General features: G+C 42.8%; 2 protein-coding genes across 11 annotated transcripts in view; one reads left to right on the plus strand and one right to left on the minus strand.

The window, feature by feature from the left end:
- Window positions 1-8793: 8793 nt before the first annotated feature.
- Window positions 8794-13630, minus strand: TMEM60 (transmembrane protein 60). Of its 3 annotated transcripts, none has more exons than XM_033194930.1 (2): window positions 13272-13630; window positions 8794-9488 (listed from the first exon to the last, which is right to left on the minus strand). In XM_033194930.1, the coding sequence occupies exon 2, from the start codon at window positions 9436-9438 to the stop codon at window positions 9037-9039; it is 402 nt and encodes a 133-aa protein (XP_033050821.1). In that variant the 5' UTR covers window positions 9439-9488; window positions 13272-13630; the 3' UTR covers window positions 8794-9036. The 3 variants fall into 3 exon arrangements, with proteins under 3 accessions (XP_033050821.1, XP_033050823.1, XP_033050822.1); XM_033194932.1 differs by having other exon boundaries at window positions 13455-13587; XM_033194931.1 differs by having other exon boundaries at window positions 13019-13567.
- PHTF2 (putative homeodomain transcription factor 2) overlaps window positions 13631-18849 on the plus strand; it is a 159468-nt gene continuing 154249 nt past the window's right edge. For 2 of the 8 annotated variants that reach the window (XM_033194924.1, XM_033194922.1), the window contains exon 1: window positions 13631-13988. The gene's annotated coding sequence lies outside the window, so the exon portion shown is untranslated. Of the gene's footprint in view, window positions 14101-18849 lie in introns of all 8 variants that reach the window. The other 6 variants (XM_033194929.1, XM_033194925.1, XM_033194918.1 and 3 more) reach the window with 6 other exon arrangements.

Consider the following 18849-nt stretch of genomic DNA (forward strand, 5'->3'; position numbering starts at 1 on the left):
TCTCCTGACCTCATGATTCGCCCACCTCGGCCTCCCAAAGTGCTGGGATTACAGATGTGAGCCACTGCTTCCAGCCCTGCTGCACTTCTTAGTATTTCTGTTTGACCCTTGCAGCACTATCATTTTACTCCTAAAACTCTTTATGACCTGTTCTTTTCATGTTGTGTTTGTTTCTTTGGAAGGATTCTTTTGCCTGTCTGCCACTATTTAAGGCAGTCTCCATGGTCTTTCCTTTAGGCCTCTACAGTCTGTCCCTGAGCTACCTTCATGATCCCACAACTTCAGTCAGCCTGGTTTTTCACTTTAGTTCTAATGATCCATATGGTCAAATCTAAATTCTTTTTTTTCCTTGCCCTCAAGCATTAGCTGTTTCTTTCCTCCCAGTTTGGTTATTGTCATCACTTCCTTCATAATCATCTTAATTTGATTTTTCTCTTTTCCTGTGTCCTTTTGTTTTGTTTTGTTTTTTGAGACAGAGTCTCTGTTGCCCAGGCTAGAGTGCAGTGACATGGTCTTGGCTCACCGCAACCCCTGCCTCCTAGGTTAAAGCGATTCTTGTGCCTCAGCCTCCTGAGTGGCTGAGATTACAGGTGTGCACCACCACACCCCACTAATTTTTGTATTTTTAGTAGAGATGGGGTTTTGCCATATTGGCCAGGCTGGTCTGGAACTCCTGACCTCAAGTGATCCTGCCTCAGCCTCCCCAAGTGTCGAGATTACAGGTGTAAGCCACTGTACCTGATTCCTGTGTCCAATTTGTTATGAGATTGAGTCAACCCCAGAAGTACTTAACAATTCATCTGTTGCTCTTGTCACATCACAGTCATAATAGATGTTCATCTCACCTGGACTCAAAATACCCTAAAGTGTTCTAGTCCTGTGCCCTTTCCCTCTTTATTTCATTCCATTCTTTGTGTTACCAACAGATTAACCTTTCTAAAATATAGAATTATTACTCTTCTTTGTAGAAGTACTCCTTGGCTTTTCCTTTGCTAACAAATAAAGGTCAAATGCTTAGCATAGCACTGAAGAGCCTTTATTATAGGCCCTCCCTTTCCAGCTTCATGTAACACAATTTCTTCTATTTGATGTGACCAGTTTTCCACTTTACCAGATGGCAGTAATTGCCATTTTGTGAACTTTTAAAATTCTTTGCTGGGGAAATAAATATCTGGAATACAACATTGTGAGATCTTCCTCTTTTCAAAACTCAAGACATCATCTCCTGTACTGCCATTACAGCAGTGGTCCCCTACCTTTATGACACCAGAGACTGGTTTTGTGGAAGACAGTTTTTCCATGGACGGGGTTGGGTGGGGGATGGCTTCAGGATGAAACTTCCACCTCAGATTATCAGGCATTAGATTTTTCAGGAGCATGCAACCTAGATCTGAACTGCATGTGCAGTTCACAATAGGGTTTGCCCTCCTATGAGAATCTAATGCTGCCACTGATCTGACAGGAGGTGGAGCTCAGGTGGTAATGCCCACTTGCACCCCACTCACCTCCTGCTGTGTGGCCTGGTTCCTAACAGGCCACAGGCCGGGACCAGGGGGTTGGGGACCCCTGCTTTACATACAGCGTTTCATAGGCTTTACAGGGGACATCTCCAACTGTCCCCTCACCCAGTAGTTGGTATAGACCCAAATCTGTCTGCTGCCCTCTGCTCATAGCATTAAATATACATATTAAGCACATGTTGGACTGTAGCTAAACCATGAGCTAGAAGTTGGGAATTTTATCACTGTGTATCCCCAACACCTAATATATTTTACTTGGTGTTCAATAAATATTTGACGGAACATACTATACACTAGGGGTGGGGGAAGATTAGGTAGGTTTCTTTTCTTTTTAAAGACAGTCTTGCTCTGTCACTCAGGCTGGAGTGCAGTGGCACAATCATGGCTCACTACAGCCTCAAACTCTTGGGCTCAGGTGATTCTCCCGCCTCATCCTCTTGAGTAGCTAGGATTACAGGCACCCACCACCATGCTTGGCTAAATTTAATTTTTTTTTTTTTTTGTAGAAAACAGAGCCTCACTATGTTGCCCAGGATGAACTTACAACTCCTGGCCTCAAGTGATCCTCCCATCTCTGTAGGTTTGTATAATTTAAAGTCAGTCTGAGTTCAAATTCAATTCTAGGATTACAACAGAAAGTAAAATGGAGACAAGTTGGATGAGAAGGTATTATAAAGAAACCAAGTTTCTTGTTTTGTACTGCAGTCTAACCAAAACTCTTATGCATACAGTTTAAGAAAGTAGCTATTAGATATCCAGGCCCTGTTGGGCAGCTTGGAGAGAGTCAGTATTGTAGAAATAAACCCGTAAAACCTGTGAAACTTACCCAACATTTTTCCTTCAACTGGTTTTTCTGGAGATACACTGAAAATTATTACAAACTAAAGATAAATTTTAACTATTCCTAAAATGATTAAAATGGCAAATATAAGCACCTTTTTTTTTTTTTTTTTTTTTTTGAGACAGCGTCTCCCTCTTTCGCCAGAGCCACTTTATCTTTTTGAGACAGAGCCTCAGGCAGGAGTGCAGTGGCACGATCTCAGCTCACTGCAGCCTCAACCTCCCAGGCTCAAGTGATCCGCCCAGCTCAGTCTCCTAGTAGCTGGAACTACAGGTGCACGCCACCATGCTCAGCTAAGTTTTATGTTTTTTGTAGAGACAGTGTTTCACCATGTTGCCCAGACTGATCTTGCCTCAGCCTCCCAGAGTGCTGGGATGACAGGTGTGAGCCACCATGCCTGGCTACATAAGAAACACCTTGATATCTCAGAGTCTGAGGCAGAATTTCACATTTTTAAATCTTAATTGGTAAAGTCTGGTTATCAGGCATTCTGTTTAAGCTTTTTTGGTTTTCCCTACTCATGTTTTAAAAAATTCAAAAATTGAAAATACTGAAGATGACAACCTGCCCTAGTTTTTTTCAGTCTATAACCATTCCATTGCAGGAATGGAAGGACATAAAGGTTGCACATTTTCGTACAGTTAGTCCTTCTGTAAAACCTGTAAAGCCACTTTATTATTTAGAAACAGGGTCTCACTCTGTTGCCCAGGCTCACTGCCACCTTGACTTCCCTGGGCTCATGTGACCCTCCCACTCCTCAGTCTCTGGAGTAGCTGGGACTACAGGTATGTACCACCGCACCCTGCTAATTTTTTAATGTTTTGTAGAGATTGTGTTTCACCATGTTGCCCAGACTGGTCTTGAACTCCTGGGCTCAAGCATTCCTCCCACCTCAGCCTCCCAAAGTGCTGGGATTACAGGCATGAGTCACTGCTCCCAGCCATGATATTTGACTGTGGGCATTTGTAGCAATATAGCTGAAGTTCAGTAAAAGGGAATAAGGCTGGGCATGGTTGCTCACACCTGTAATCCCAGCACATTGGGAGGCCCAGGTGGGAGGATCACTTGAGCCCAGAAGTTTGAGACCAACATGGGCCACACAGCAAGACTCCCATCTCTAAATAATTAATAATAGTAATAAAAACAGCCAGTCATTGTGGCACACACTTGTAGTCCTAGCTACACAAGAGGCTAAGGTAGGAGATGGCTTGAGCCCAGAAGCTCGAGGCTGCAGTGAGCTATGATCAAGCCACTGCACTCCAGCCCGAGTGAAAGCGAGACCCTGTCTCAAAACAAAAACCCACCAAAACCACACTTGTATAACTGTGAGAAAATTAGTCTGTATTTCTCTCTGTAAATGGGAGGGATAATATCTGTTCTGTTAATTTGTGGTGAAAGTTAAGTGACAGAACATGCCAGATGTTTACTGAGCACATTGCCTGGCTTACTCTACATACCTTACATGTTAGCTTCTGCTTCTGGAATTAGTCAAAAGAATAGTTAAAAGAGTTCTGTGCTGGGTCACTCCAGTCATTTCACACCTTCCTCACTGATGATCTCCTCTTTGTATTCTAATTTGGGGCAGAGGATAGGCATCTGTGAGGAGGAGTTTCATGAAGGGGCCAAGGCAAGGTATGGTAAAGGCAGGTGGACATCAAAAACTATCTTCCTAGTTCACTGTTTTTCCCAAGCTGGCATTTCTAAATCGTGTCTTATCATGGACTGCCTATTCTTGATATAATTGAATTACAAATTTGTGACTGTCATGTATAGATGATAGTGGTAGACAGGCAAAAGTATAGATAGATGACAACTGCCTTATGGCGTAATACAGTATGACTGACTGACTTGAATACAGGGCAACACAAAATGAGAAACGTGAAGTGTAAGGCAGGATCCTCAGAAAAGCTTATAACCCAGTGGTATCTTCAGGGTTTGACAACTGGTATCTTCTACTGTTACTTTTCATTTTTTCCTTTAACAGGAGACATATTTGTGGAAATAGCATTTGGAGTCCCACTCCTCCACTTATCCGTGACCATGGGCTAATTATTTATCTGGGCTTTAGTTTCTCCATCATTACAATGAAGAGATGTCCTGTCCTTTTCCACCCTATTCTAAAATTGTGTAACTTTTTTTTTTTTGAGACAGAGTCTCACTGTGTCGCCCAGGCTGGAGTGCAGTGGCGTGATCTGTTTACTGCAACCCAGCCACCTCCTGGGTTCAAGTGAGTCTCCTGCCTAAGCCTCCCGAGTAGCTGGGATTACAGGTGTGCACCACAACACCGGCTAATTTTTGTATTTTTAGTAGAGACAGGGTTGCACCATGTTGGCCAGGCTGGTTTCGAACTCCTGACCTCATGTTACGCCATGTTGCCCAGGTTGGTCTCAAACTCCTGCTCTTAAGTGATTCTCCCACCTTGACCTCCCAGAGTGCTGGGATTCTAAGTGAGAGCCACCAAACTCAACCCTCTGCATGTTTTAATATTTATGCCACGAAGTATAAGGACACCAATAATACTTTGTGCTCACAGTGATGTTTACTGTGCAAACATGACCAATCAACAGTAAGGAAAACTCCTTTGGTAGTTTGTGGCTTGTTTATATAACACCGAAAGGACTCTGATATATTTTCCTCTCAATAAAGAGAAATTAATTGATTTTCCTGATGACTCAGGTGCATAGTGATATGCCAGACCTTGTATGAAGATGATTCTATGGTTTCCTCTCCTTTGGCTATCACTTCTGTTCATTAGTCAATAGTTCCCTCCTATTTGCTGCACTGTGAAAAAGCAAATTGGAAACCAGATGACCAAATTTATAAGGTTAATAACTTTTTTTTTTTTTTTCCCTGAGACGGACTTTTGCCCTGTTACCCAGGATGGAGTGCAGTGGCGCGATCTTGGCTCACTGCAACCTCCGCCTCCAGGGTTCAAGCAATTCTCCTGCCTCAGCCTCCTGAGTAGCTAGGATTATAGGTGCCGGCCACCACATCCGGCTAATTTTTGTATTTTTAGTAGAGACGAGGTTTTACCATGTTGGACAGGCTGGTCTCGAACTCCTGACCTCGTGATCCACCCGCCTCGGCCTCCCGAAGTGCTGGGATTACAGGTGTGAGCCACCGCGTCCCGCAGGTTAATAACTTTTAAAATTGCAGTAAGCTTGAACCCAAGGATAGATCTCTACTTCTTGAAGCTTTGTACAAGTATTTTTCTTGGTGCTTGAAAGCTCTTTGTTGGTAGATTTGTGTTCATGTTTTACATGTTTGGTTGAGGCTACCATATCTGGTCCCAGTGTTCATGAAATGTTACTGAGTAAGTTCTGGATCATTTGAATGTTTTTTTAAATTATTATTTTATTTTTTGAGATGGAGTTTCACTCTTGTTGCCCAGGCTGGAGTGCCATGGTACGATCTCGGCTCACTGCAACCGCTACTTCCCAGGTTCAAGTGATTCTCCTGCCTCAGCCTCCTGAACTGGGACTATAGGCGCCGGCCACCACACCCAGCTAATTTTTCATATTTTTAGTTAAGACAGGGTTTCACCCTGTTGGCCAGGCTAGTCTCAAACTCCTGATCTCAGGTGATCCACCCACCTTGGCCTCCCAAAGTGCTGGGATTACAGGTGTGGGTGTGGGCCACCACACTCAGCCTTTTTTGTTGTTTTTGAGACGGGGGTCTCACTTTGTCACCCATGCTGGAGTGCAGTGGCATGATCATAGCTTACTGTAATCTTGAATTCCCGGTTCAAGCAATTCTCCCACCTCAGCCTTCCATGTAGCTGGGACCACAGGTGTGAGCCACTGCACTCCGCCCCTTTTCATAGTTTCAAGTCTTATAAAAAGTTATTTTGTGCACAGGTTGCTTTTACTCAGATTGTTGATGACAAATCTTTTGCCCAAACCAGAGTAAGTTACATCCATGCTAACCTAGAAAAAATCGGCTTTGGTAAGAACCTCTGATGTTTAAGTTTCCTTCATGAGGCATTGTGTGTTTAATCTTAAAAAACGTCATTGGTAGATTTCTCTGTCATATAAACAAGAATCATATAACTAAAACCTAGGAAGGTATTTTTGTACAGTACTAATTGTTTACATATTGGTCCATTTGTTTTGATTTTTCTACCTGTAAGCATGATTTCTATCTTTAATGTCTTTCATTACGTAATGTTTTAATGTAACACATTGATGTGTGTATTGAGGCACATATCTATGATAATTTATTGTGCTGCTTCAAGTGTTTATTTAGTGGAGCAGTTCTACTTTCTGGGAATCCTTCAGATGCTGTTAAAATTCATTGACCCTCATGTGTAAACAAGTTGGTTATTGTGTTGCCGTTTACATACAATTCTTACCTAATTTCTCTCTTCCTTCCTTGTAGAACTGTTTGGGGGAGCAAGAGACCTTTCCTCTTAACATCTCATACAGAATTCCATTCTGCTTTTATTGCCTAGCACAGGGGTCAGCAAATTACCTCCCGTAGGCCATATCTAACCCACCACCAGTTTTTCTATGGTGTGTGAGGCAAGAATGGTTTTTATGGCATTAAATGGTTGACACAAAAGTAAAAATAGTATTTTGTGATATGAAAATCATTTGAAATTTAAATTTCATGTCCATAAATAAGGTTTTATTGGGATATAGCCATGGTCTATGGCTGCTTTCTCTGCCATAAAGACTGAGTTGAGTACTTGCAAAAAAAAACCACATCACCTAAAAGCTTAAACATTTACTGAGCAGCCCTTTACAGAGAAATTTTGCTGACTCCTGGCCTAGCTGGTTGTTTGCCGTGGTGCCATCCCTTCTTTTCCTTTTCCCTGTACCCCAAAATCCTTTTGGCTGGTTTTTTAGAGAGATGTAAGCTTTCTTCTACTTTGAATTTATTTAATGATAGATCCCATAAACCAAAGCATGGATGGATCTCTCAGTTGAGTTAGAGGTGTCTGATCAAGCCTGGAACATTCTGTTCCCAGTACTAACTATTCTCAATCCTATTTTTATGTACCGAAAATACTAATTATTGCCAATTATAAGATGAAAATATTTGCAGTTGATTAGTTTTTATTTATTTAGCCTAGTTCTCTAGTTTCAAATGCCTAATGAGTTACGCTGTATTAATCTGTTGTGTTGTGACTTATGTTATCTGTCATTACAAGGCGGCAGAACTAGACCTTCTGTTTCAGTAGCCAGAAATCACTTTTTTGTTTGACCTTTTTAAAACAGAAAAAAAAAATCACTTTAGATTTCTCTTAAAGCTAAAGGTGAGGGTTGTATAGGGTAAGAACAATCATCGTGCTTCAGGGTTATAAAACACTTCAACCTCTTTGGAATTTTTATAAGTACTGCCACCTCTGCTTCATTGGAATTGCTTAGTACCTTGAAGGTGATAATATGCTTTCTCAATTCAAGACACTTCTAATTGTGAGAGGGGCACTAATTCCTTGAGACCGGGTCTGTCCTGACAGAATCAGGATTATTAGGTCCCCCTAACTTTAGTAACTGGCAAGCTTCTGTTTTTTTTGTTTTGTTTTGTTTTGTTTTTTTGAGATGGAGTCTCGCTCTTTCGCCAGGCTGGAGTGCAGTGGTGTGATCTCAGCTCACTGCATGCCTCCTGGGTTCAAGTGATTCTCCTGCCTCAGCCTCCTGAGTAGCTGGGACTACAGGCGCCCGCCACCATGCCCAGCTAATTTTTGTGTTTTTAGTACAGATGGGGTTTCACCATGTTGGCCAGGATGGTCTCGATCTCTTGACCTCGTGGTCTGCCCGCCTTGGCCTCCCAAAGTGCTGGGATTATAGGCGTGAGCCACAGCGCCCAGCTTTTCTGCTTTTTTAACATGCCACCTTGGAATTATTTGTCCCAGCCAGAAGATAGAGGTAATAATGAATTTAGCCTAGATAAAAATCTGTCAAACTCAGATTCTTTCTAAATGTAAATACAAAATGGCATCCCTGTTTCAGTAACTAGGTTTTTTTTTTCCTTCATAATTTAGAAACATTTACTTTGGTCATATTACAGCCATCGTATATTAAACTTCTATTCAAATATGTAGGTTTTGTTTTGTTTTTGAGATGGAGTCTAGCCCTATTATTGCCCAGGCTGGAGTGCAGTGGTGTGATTTTGGCTCACTGCAACCTCCACCTCCTGGGTTCAAGTGATTCTCCTGTCTGAGCCTCCTGAGTAGCTGGGATTACAGGTGCCCGCCACCATGCCTGGCTAATTTTTGTACTTTTAGTAGAGACAGGGTTTTACCATGTTGGCCAGGCTGGTCCTGAACTCCTGACCTCAAGTGATCCACCTGCCTCGGCCTCCCAAAGTGCTGGGATTACAAGTGTGAGCCACCTCGCCTGGCCCAAACATGTAGGTTAAAGGTTTTATATTTACTTACTTTAGATACTGACCACATACAACAGATTATTCAAGAGTCATGTAGAAAAATGAGGTCCAAAACAAACTTTATTTACATAGAGACAATAAGGATCTCAATAACTCAAATACTGAATAATTAAGCTGTAGGTTGACTAGAAGTCCGTGATTCACCAATCCTGTTTCATGGAAGTAGTATAAAACTACTTTGTTATTTTCCCTCAGTTCTCTGGTATTCTTGAAGCTTGAAAGATTCAGAACACTTTAATGGTAACTCGTTGAACAGCAATAGAAATGAGATGATGCACTTAAAAGTCAGTCTCTCACAAAAAAGACGTTATATCCGAGTTCGGTTAAAGCCCCAGTCAGCAAGGCCCATAATGGAATGAAGACATAGGATAGATTCATGGTAGTAAACTGTTCCAGTTTAGCACAGAGTGCGAGGCAGAAGGCTAATTTAAGTAACATTGCAATGAGGTACCAGGCTTTTTTTTTAATATTGTGTGATCCATGTCGAGGGTCAAAGCCAGACTTACACCGCCCAGCCATTTTCACAATCAGCATGACAAGAAGGATAGTATCAAATATCCAGACTGGAATAAATATGAGGAACCAGTTCCAAGGTGCTTTCTCATCCAGTTTCAACACCAACATGATCAAGAAGAGTAATGTGAAAAGCCAGGTGAGTAGTACTCTCTGAGCCAAGGACATTCTCATTTAAACAGTTTAAAGAGGCTGTTGCAGGATCGAAAAAAAGGAAATACACCCTAAGAGAAGGAGAAAAAGTCAAGATTGTTTTGATACCAGAAAAAAAGTATCACTTCCATTCCTAGTGAACAAAACTGGTTCTTTCCCAACTGAATTCCTAATTTTGAAAACATTCTACTATTCTTCCTTTCAAATCCTCTAAAACTTAGTGATCATTGACATTATATCCACCATTCCTTACAGCCCATGACAAAATACAATTTTTAGTATATCCACTGTATAAGCTCTATTCAAAATGTCAGGTGATTCCTTTTCAATGCTATCACTCAAGTCCAGGCACTTACAACTTTCTTCTTGCACCGCAAAGATGTTCTTCATCTTCCTATACATTTGCAAATCTGTACTTTTTCATTCAATTTCAAGGGGTACAAAGAAAAAAGCATTCAAAGTAGTGAAAAAGGGAAAGGTGGGTATCAAGCTGAGAAGAGTTTTAAAAGAAGGGAATGGGAAGGGTGTGCGACTCATGCCAGTAATCCCAGTACTTGGGGAGGAGAAGGTGGGCCTATCACTTGAGCCCAAGAGCTCCACACCAGCCAGGGCAATATAGTCAAACCCTGTCTCTACAAAAAATAAAAAAATTGGCAAGGCGTGATGGTATGCACCTTGTAGTCGCAGCTACTGAGAGGCTAAAGCTACTGAAAGGATTGCTTGAGTCCAGGAAGTTGAGGCTGTAGTGAGTGACCCGTGAGATCGTGCCACTACACTCCAGCCTGGGCAACAGAGTGAGATCCTGTCTCAATCAATCAATCCATCAATAAAAGGAAGGAACGATTAATAAAAATTACAATAATATAAAGTAGAATTAACATTTTAGTGGTTGGGCACAGTGGCTCATGCCCATAGTCCCAACCCTTTAGGAGTCCAAGGCAGGTGCATCTCTTGAGCCCAGGAGTTCACGACTAGTCTGGGCAACATGGCAAAACCCTGTCTCTACTAAAAATACAAAAAATTAGGTGCAGTAGCACGTGCCTGTATTCTGTCCTACTCGTGATGCTGAAGTGGGAGAATCACCTGAACCCGGGAAGTCAAGGCTGCAGTGAGCCATGTTGCTCACTGCACTCCAACCTAGGCGATGTGAGTGAGACCACTGTCTTAAAAAAAAAAAAAAAGATTGTAAAGAGGTTATTAGGCTATATAATATAAAAGGCATTGGTAACACTGGATTTTCACATAGTCTGAAACTTATATTCTTAAATTCTCACTTTTCTCATAAAAATTCTTACAAATATCTTCTTGGTATAATAGTTTTTTTCCTTTTAACAATACTCTCACTGATTTGTGGAGATATATATATATATATATATATAAACTACTTGTTATCCATTCAATAATCAGGACCACCTAATAACTTTTGATGTTTTGTGATTATTAGATGCTAAATTTTGGGGGGCTATTTCTTATATCACTATTCTGCCTCACTGATCCATATGTTTCTCTTTTGCACTAATACTGTATGACTTACTGTTGCTCTAGGAATGTATTAATATCTGGAAGTCCTAGTATCTACTCGCTGTTCTCTTTTCTAGAATATTTTTTTCTTTTCTTTTTTTTTCTTTTTTGAGATGGAGTCTCACTCTGTCACTCAGGCTGGAGTGCAGTGGCATGATCTCAGGTCACTGCAGCCTCTGCCTCTCGGGTTCAAGTGATCCTCCCACTTCAGTTTCCCAAGTAGCTGGGGTTTCACCATGTTGGCCAGGCTGATCTCGAACTCCTGATCTCAAGTGATCCACCCACCTCAGCCTCCCAAAGTGTTGGGATTACAGGTGTAAGCCATCATGCTGGCTTCTTTTCTAGAATATTTTCTATTTTGTCCTTACAGTTTTTCAATGCTAAAATTGCTAAGCTGATTCTTAAAAACTTAGAATTTTGATTGTGAATGCATAAAACTTAGGGATAGCATTTGTTTTATTTAATCTTCACATATAGGTTTATGATATGTTCCTCTACTTAAGTTTTTTATACCAACCTTTATGACCATTTGGAAAAAGGATAAGTAGAACGGGAAATCAGAAGCCAGACTGCATGCAGTTAACAGAAGATCAAGAAATGGAAACAACTGAGAACACTTTATTCCTTTGAGGCATTTGGAGAAGAGAAAATGAAAGGGTACATGAAACTGACAGAAGAAATTTTCAGGAAAGGAAGAATTTATGACTACAAACAGAGAAATAAGCCAATGGGGAATGGCACTGAAGATGAGAGAGAATACTTGATGGAAAGAGAAAAAGATCAGAAGGTGCTACCCATAGGAACAAAAGCATGCGTGGTAGGAGGAAAGATGCAGGAAGATAATAGAGAAAAGGTGAAGAAACTGGCTAATTGAGCCAAATACCCTAGATTAGCGTGCTCAATTATATTTTAGAACTAACTTTGATGTACTGTGCAACATCTATACTACTTTAAATAGTGGATGGCTATCACGGTGCAAGAGGACACATCTGTTCTATTTCAACAGTTAAGTATGAGTCTCCTAACTCACCTCTTTTCCCTTATACCCATCTAGTGGCACTTAAACTTGTTTACTTAATTGGCACAGGCTTCATACTGCAGTACTTTTGCTCCTAAGGAGGCATTTTTCTGTGTTGGTTTCCTTTCCTGGCCAGAGGCTGCCATATAGTGGGATGTGGGACTGAATTTGGAAGCAGGGTTGGATGGGTGTGTGTTGATTAATAACCATGGATGGATTTCATCCTGTAAATTGCACAATCCCCATCTCCAATCTATCTGGCCATTTTTGTGAACCTCTGAAAAACGGTTTACGATTATACATTTGCTTAAACCTAACTGTTCCATCTGCCATCGGATAAGACAAACTTCATTTTTTTCTTATATTTGGCTGCACTCACCACAGGTGCTTTAAGGCTGGAGGTGAAAGGATGCAAGTAACAATCTTATTGTGCCTACAAGATTTATAATGTGGGATGTAACAAAATTCTGTTATGTTCTTGCACGCAAATACCCTCAGTGGGGAAGCACTACTGATACTTAAATGACGACTGAAGGATTGTACGCTTGTAGGCTGAGCTACAACGATGACATACGATCCCAGTTTTACCTTTACGTCTGCATCAATTTGGGCAGTCGTTATGTTTCCTACTATTCTCTCCACATGAAAGGGGGAGGTGTGTACTCCAAAAATGTGCTCAACTAAAATGTTTCCCATTTAAGGTGGCTATTTCCTGCACTAGGAAGACACTTAAATATCTGTTAATGATTCCTTATTCATTTTTAAAACCTTCGGAGTGACCCCGTTATGGAAATATATAGAGCCCCACCCACATCGCCCGCGGGTGGGTATCAGCCCCCATTTCCCTTCTCTCGCCACTGCCAGTACTCTACCAAGTGAACCCGCCTCATCCCAAAGATAATTTTGCTTTATGAGTCCACATATTTATTCTTCATAATGAGTCGCTTTTGAAAAGCCTTGCAGCAACAGCCTTGCCAAAGGAACAGCGTTCTGCTTACAACTTAGCTTATCTGGGGGCCTACTTGCCCCTGAAACTTCAGAACGCTCCTAAACTATACTTGCCCTTCTGCAAACACCAACAGTCGGCTCGCGGCGCCCCACCCGGACGCTCCCCTTTTATGGGCTGTGGGCCCAGCACACGTTGGAGTTCACCACGGTTCCTGCTGGATGCGCACAGAAGCCCTGGAGCCAAGCAGGCGTGGGCGCGTTTGGGGCTGGCTGTGTGATGGGCTGGGGGTCGGCCGCACAGCCCACGGAAGCATCAGGAGACCAGCACCGCTTTACCGTGCGGGCTAGGGCAGAGCCCCAGACTCACCTGGCAGCGCCGCCGGCCGGAGAGCGGAGAGGGACGCGAAGATCAGGAAATTCGCCAGTTTGGATCCTTGTCCTTTTCCGCACTTTTCCCCCCATTAAATCCAGAACCCGTCACATGATAATTAAGAAAAAAATTCAGTTCCGCCTCCCCAAAACACTGCGGTATAGGATCTCTCAGTCCTACCTCAGTGCCGCGCCCACATCCGGGGCTGGTTCTCACCGCCCCTGAGCCTATCTTATAGGTAGGGAGGACGCCAATCTGGATTCAGAGGTCCCTTTTCCGCGGTAATTGGACCATTTGTCCTCCAGTGTAAACCAACCGACCTTTCCTAACTTTCGGGTTGGACAGAAAAGCGGCAATAAAAAGCCCCATTTGTCCCGCCTCTCTACTGTCACGGGTTAGGAGGGAAATCAGTCCAAGATCAGCCTGGAGTTTCCGTGCTCCCATTGGGCCCACAGATGGTAATCAGCGCAGCCGGCGCTCAGCTCCACCCTCTCGGGCGTCCCGCCCCTTCTCCCATCCTCCCTGCCCGCGCGCAGTGACTGCAGGCTCCGGCGCAAAATCCTGCGGGAGAGGGGGTGGGGCAACGCTCTGGAGACAGCGCGCCCGCCGGCAGCCTCGTTGTGGCTCCTCGGGCTCTGTCGGCGGCGGCGCTAGCCTAGGAGTCTCCCGCGCGCACCTCAGCCGCCTCCTAGCGGCGCGGCGCCCGCTCCTACGGTAAGAGCGGCATCACCTCCGCGCTCGGGTGGGCCGTGTGGAGGTCGTCGAGTTCTGACACAATCTCGAGGATGGATCGGGACGAGGGAGGAGAGCGGTCGTCGGGATGGAGGTGGGGGCTCCGGAGCCAGCGCGTCGCCCTCCGCCGCCGGCTACTTTCCCGGCAGTCTCCCGTACCTGAGGGCTGGAGTCAGCCGCGACCCCCTCCCATCAGTCGGCTGGTGGCGGAGGCTCAGCCGCCTTCCCCCCGAGCTCGCGCGGTCCTCAAGCCTTGATGGTGACGGGCCGAACCCCAGCACCGCCACCCGCCCCTCGGGCCCCGCTCCCAGGCCCCTGACCTTTGCTTCCTTTCCTTAGCGCTGTGCTGAGGGGTCGTCGGGTCCTGGAAGGGCGTTCAGGGGTCTTGGATGGCTAGCCTGGCGGGCAGGGAGAGGTCAGCTAGCGGCCGGAGGAGCGGGCTCGGGAGGGGGCGGCGGCTCGCGCGCTGGCGGAGGTGGAAGGAGGGTCGCTGCCCTGCCCCCTCTGAGCAGGCGGCAGTCGAGTTTTCCGATCCCAACACCGTGGAGAGGGTGCTGAGATGCTAGGCATGGGCCTTAAGGGGTAGTTGCCGTCTGGAAACAATACCGTGCTCCATCAGCATGCTTCGGTTTTTCTTATTTTTATCTGCCCAGTGTTGACAGCCAGCATTCTGGTATTGTCCTTCGAGGTGCTTTCTAACTCAGCACCTCCTTGTGTAACTTCAGGGATCATTCTGTCACTAATCTGTCACCCTTTTTATTTTTAGCGTGGCAAAAACAAGGAACTGCCTTATACTAACCTGTGCAGGATCTGGAACAATTTATTAATCTCAGTGCGTACTTTACATGCCAAGTAATTTTGAAATTCATGGTGAATATTAAATATTTTGTAGTTTTCGGTTACTTTCTTTGTGTGTAGTATATCCTCCTTGCTTTGAGACTACTTTTTAGGGGTGTTACTTTAATCTTACAGTTTTTGGTTAGCTTTTGCCATTTTTAAACGTTTCTTTCATTTTTTTTTCCTCCAAGACTTTGGCTAGAGACAGTATTTGATCTTGTTTACAGTTATTTTTGTAAAGTTTGTTTTCTTTCAAAGTGGGCTTTTTTCACCATATTTTTAATATTGGAAGGGGAATTCTGAGAGTCTGGAAACTGCGCGCTTTAGCCTAAAGAGCCACAAAACAGTGTAACAAGTTGAAATCCTAACTTGGATATGGTGTATGGACTGCAAATTTTAAGAGAAGGAAATGGATATGCCTTATCAGTTGCAGTGGCTCAACCTTCATAACCTAGAGGAGAGGAATCTGGAGGTCTGGGGAGAATGAGCCGTGTCTGGGGCCAGAAACAAAGTGGTTCCAGGAAATTTTTTTGCTCCAGAAATAGCCTGCCTCCCGCACAGACTAGCTGTCTGAATGCATCTGATAGTTTTAAGTTAGGTGTTAGTGAGGTGGAGAGTTTTCGTGTTCTAATTTTGACCACTTTCTGGTGGAGCATGAAAATGTGGTGAGTAAACAAGTATAGTATACAGTAGGGGCACTCTTGCATAGTCAAGCCTCCAAGAGTAAACTTTCTTTTTTTTTTTTTTTTTTGAGATGAAGTCTCGCTCTATCGCCCAGGCTGGAGTGCAGTGGCCGGATCTCAGCTCACTGCAAGCTCCGCCTCCCACGTAGCTAGTACTACAGGCGCCCGCCACCTCTCCCGGCTAGCTTTTTGTATTTTTTTTTTTTAGTAGAGACGGGGTTTCGCCGTGTTAGCCAGGATGGTCTCGATCTGCTGACCTCATGATCCGTCCGTCTCGGCCTCCCAAACTGCTGGAATTACAGGCTTGAGCCACCGCGCCCGGCCGAGTAAACTTTCTTTGAACCCGAACTGGCACTGGACAGTTGGCCTTAAAAATAAGGTGACCCGCCCAATTTTTAAACCATGAACCTTTTTTGGCTGGTCCATTTAATGCAGAATTGCAAGGAATTTGTAATGAAAAAAACCTTCACTAAAATGAAGAGAATTTAGGGTGTCATGTGGATAAAATGAGAGTCGAAATAGTTGGACTACTTGTATATTATTTAATCATTTTAGTCCTGTGAGATGGGTACTGATTACTGTCATTTTATAGATGAGCAAACCAAGACTTAGATTAACTAATTTGTTCAAGATTTCTTCACTAATAAGTCAGTAGAGGTGAGATTCACACCTATGCACTCTGATTCCAAAGCCTACATTCCAAGCCATTATACTTTATTACCACAGTAAAATTGGATTCTTGGAGACTTTATAGTAGGAGACTACTCAGTGGAAAATAATGCTGCAAAACCGTAAATTGAATCCACTATTGTACACAGTAACACTTTGAGATCACTGTATAATAGGCACTATTGTATTTTGCTGAAGATAAAGGGATGGAGTTACCTTCTCTGTGTTTGAGTAGCATCCGTTTAATGGGAGAGATAGATATTTGAACAAACGATGATAATACAATACGATATATACAGATTCGGCATCTGTAAACTGAAAATCTGAAATCAAGATGTTGCCACAAGACACTTGACTTCATATGACAGGTTACAGTCAAAATACAGTCAAGCCAGTCGTGGTGGCTCACGCCTGTAATCCCAGCACTTTGGGAGGCCAAGGAGGGTGGATCACCTGAGGTCAGGAGTTCAAGGCCAGCCTGACCAATATGATGAAACCCCCGTCTCTATTGAAAATACAAAAAAAATTAGCCGGGTGTGGTGGCACATGCCTGTAGTTCCAGCTACTTGGGAGGCTGAGACAGAAGACTCACTTGAATCCAGGAGGTGGAGGTTGCAGTAAGCCGAGATTGTGCCACTGCACTCCAGCCTGGGTGACAGAGCAAGACACTGTCTCAAAAAAAAAAAAAAGTCAAAACTTTGTTTCATGCACAGAATTATTTTAAAATGTTATATACAATTACCCTCGGGCTATGTGTATAAGGTGTAAATGAAACATAAATGAATTTTGTGTTTATACTTGGGTCCCATCTCTAAGATATCTCTTTATGTATATGCAAAATATTCCAAAATCCAAAATGCTTGTGGTCCCAATAATTCTTGAGACAGGAATTCAGTTAAAGTATAGACAGTCTGGATTTGAATTCCTGGAACATAATACCAAACCTCTTTTAGCATCAGTTCCCTTATCTGTTTAATGGAAAGGATAATACTTCAAAGAAGATATTAAGCCTTAAATAAAATATATAAAGTACTGGCACATGGAAAGCAGTGAATAAAAAAGAAACAATAATTTTAAGAGAGAACTAGTTGGGTTTCAGGGGAGCTAACACTGAAGCCTTAAAGATCTGAAGGTGGTATTTGTAGGTGGGGAAAGAGGACATTCCGTGCAGAACAGGAAGAGGCAAAGTCTCAGAACAGAAATGTGGATTGTTGAGGGAATGGTAGGTAATTGTAGCTTTGCATAAAATGTATGTGTGAAGGCCAGCTTTAAATGATAATGGTATGTAAATGTAGTTGGACAAAGTGAGTAGTACCCAATTTTGATAATTGGAAATTGCATACTTAGATACTAAAATTACAGGAAAACCTTAGCAGTTTGTCCGTTATTACATGTTTATTTAATATTTACCTTCCAATACTTATTTTCCCAGTTCAAAGTAAGACGCAAAGAAGAATTCCAAAGTGACGGTTGCCATGCTTTAACCCTATTACCTAGTCTGTAGCCACATGGAGTCATTATTGCAAACTCCCCTTTGCATATTTTGACTGTCTTTTCTTAACCCGTACTTGATACATGATAGTGGGACAGAATTTTTTTTATTTTGAGACAGAGTCTCATTCTGTCTTCCAGGTTGGAGTACAGTAGTGCTATCACTGTAAAACCTTGAACTGTCAGGCTCAGGCAATCCTGTTGCCTCAGTCTCCTGAGTAGCTACACCTGCAGGCATGCACCACTGTGTCCAGCTAATTTTTTAATTTTTATTTTTTTGTAGATACAGGGTCTTGCTATGTTGGGCAGGCTAGAGACCTCAAGTGATTTTCCCACCTTGGCCTCCCAAAGTCTTGGGATTACATATGTGAGCCTCCACACCTGGCCAGTGTGTTTTAAATTGGGACTGCCCTTGAAAATCTGAGAAAGTCTCATGCTTCTGTCTTCTCAGATTAATACCGAACCATAAATACATTAAATTTACAAATCTGAAACATCACTTGATGACCAGAATCATGTGAAAGGGGAAAATATTAAGTGACATTTAGGAAAACTGCATTTTTAGTCCACCTTGTTAGTCTCATGAAAATTGCTAATGTGACACAAAATACAGAAGTGAGTTTTCAGATAAGAACAACTGACTGCTTCCTAGAACAGGTAGTTGTAGAACACTAGGAATGAAAATATGCTGGATTTTATTCTGGGTACTGAACAGGAACTGGGGCAGGAAATAGCTGTGGCTGAACCACTACCTGATAATAATCATAACATGATTAAATTTGACATTTAAGGAGAGGAAGTGAAGGGAAAAGTGCATAGTATGCAGCTTTCCAGTGGCAAAAACAGTTCAGAAAAGGGGCTGTTCAAAGTATATCTACAGCAATTTTAAAGACATGTGGGCACTCATATTTGTTGCATGAATGAAAGTACTTTTGTAAGACCTTTTGTATAGGATTTGTTACAGATAGCAAAAAATTTATGAAAATTAGGTGGCATGGGTTTTGGTGCTCTATCGACCTAGGTTCAAGTCCTGATACTGACATCACTGGTTGTGTGACATTGGACTCCTTATGTAATATTTTTGAGATTCAGTTTTATTTATTCACTAAATGGAGTTACCTACTTTCTGAGATTTTAAGAATTAAATGAGGTAATAATGTATG

The sequence above is a fragment of the Trachypithecus francoisi genome, unplaced genomic scaffold (assembly GCF_009764315.1).
Source record: "Trachypithecus francoisi isolate TF-2019V2 unplaced genomic scaffold, Tfra_2.0 Lachesis_group4, whole genome shotgun sequence".
Classification (NCBI taxonomy): Eukaryota; Metazoa; Chordata; class Mammalia; order Primates; family Cercopithecidae; genus Trachypithecus; species Trachypithecus francoisi.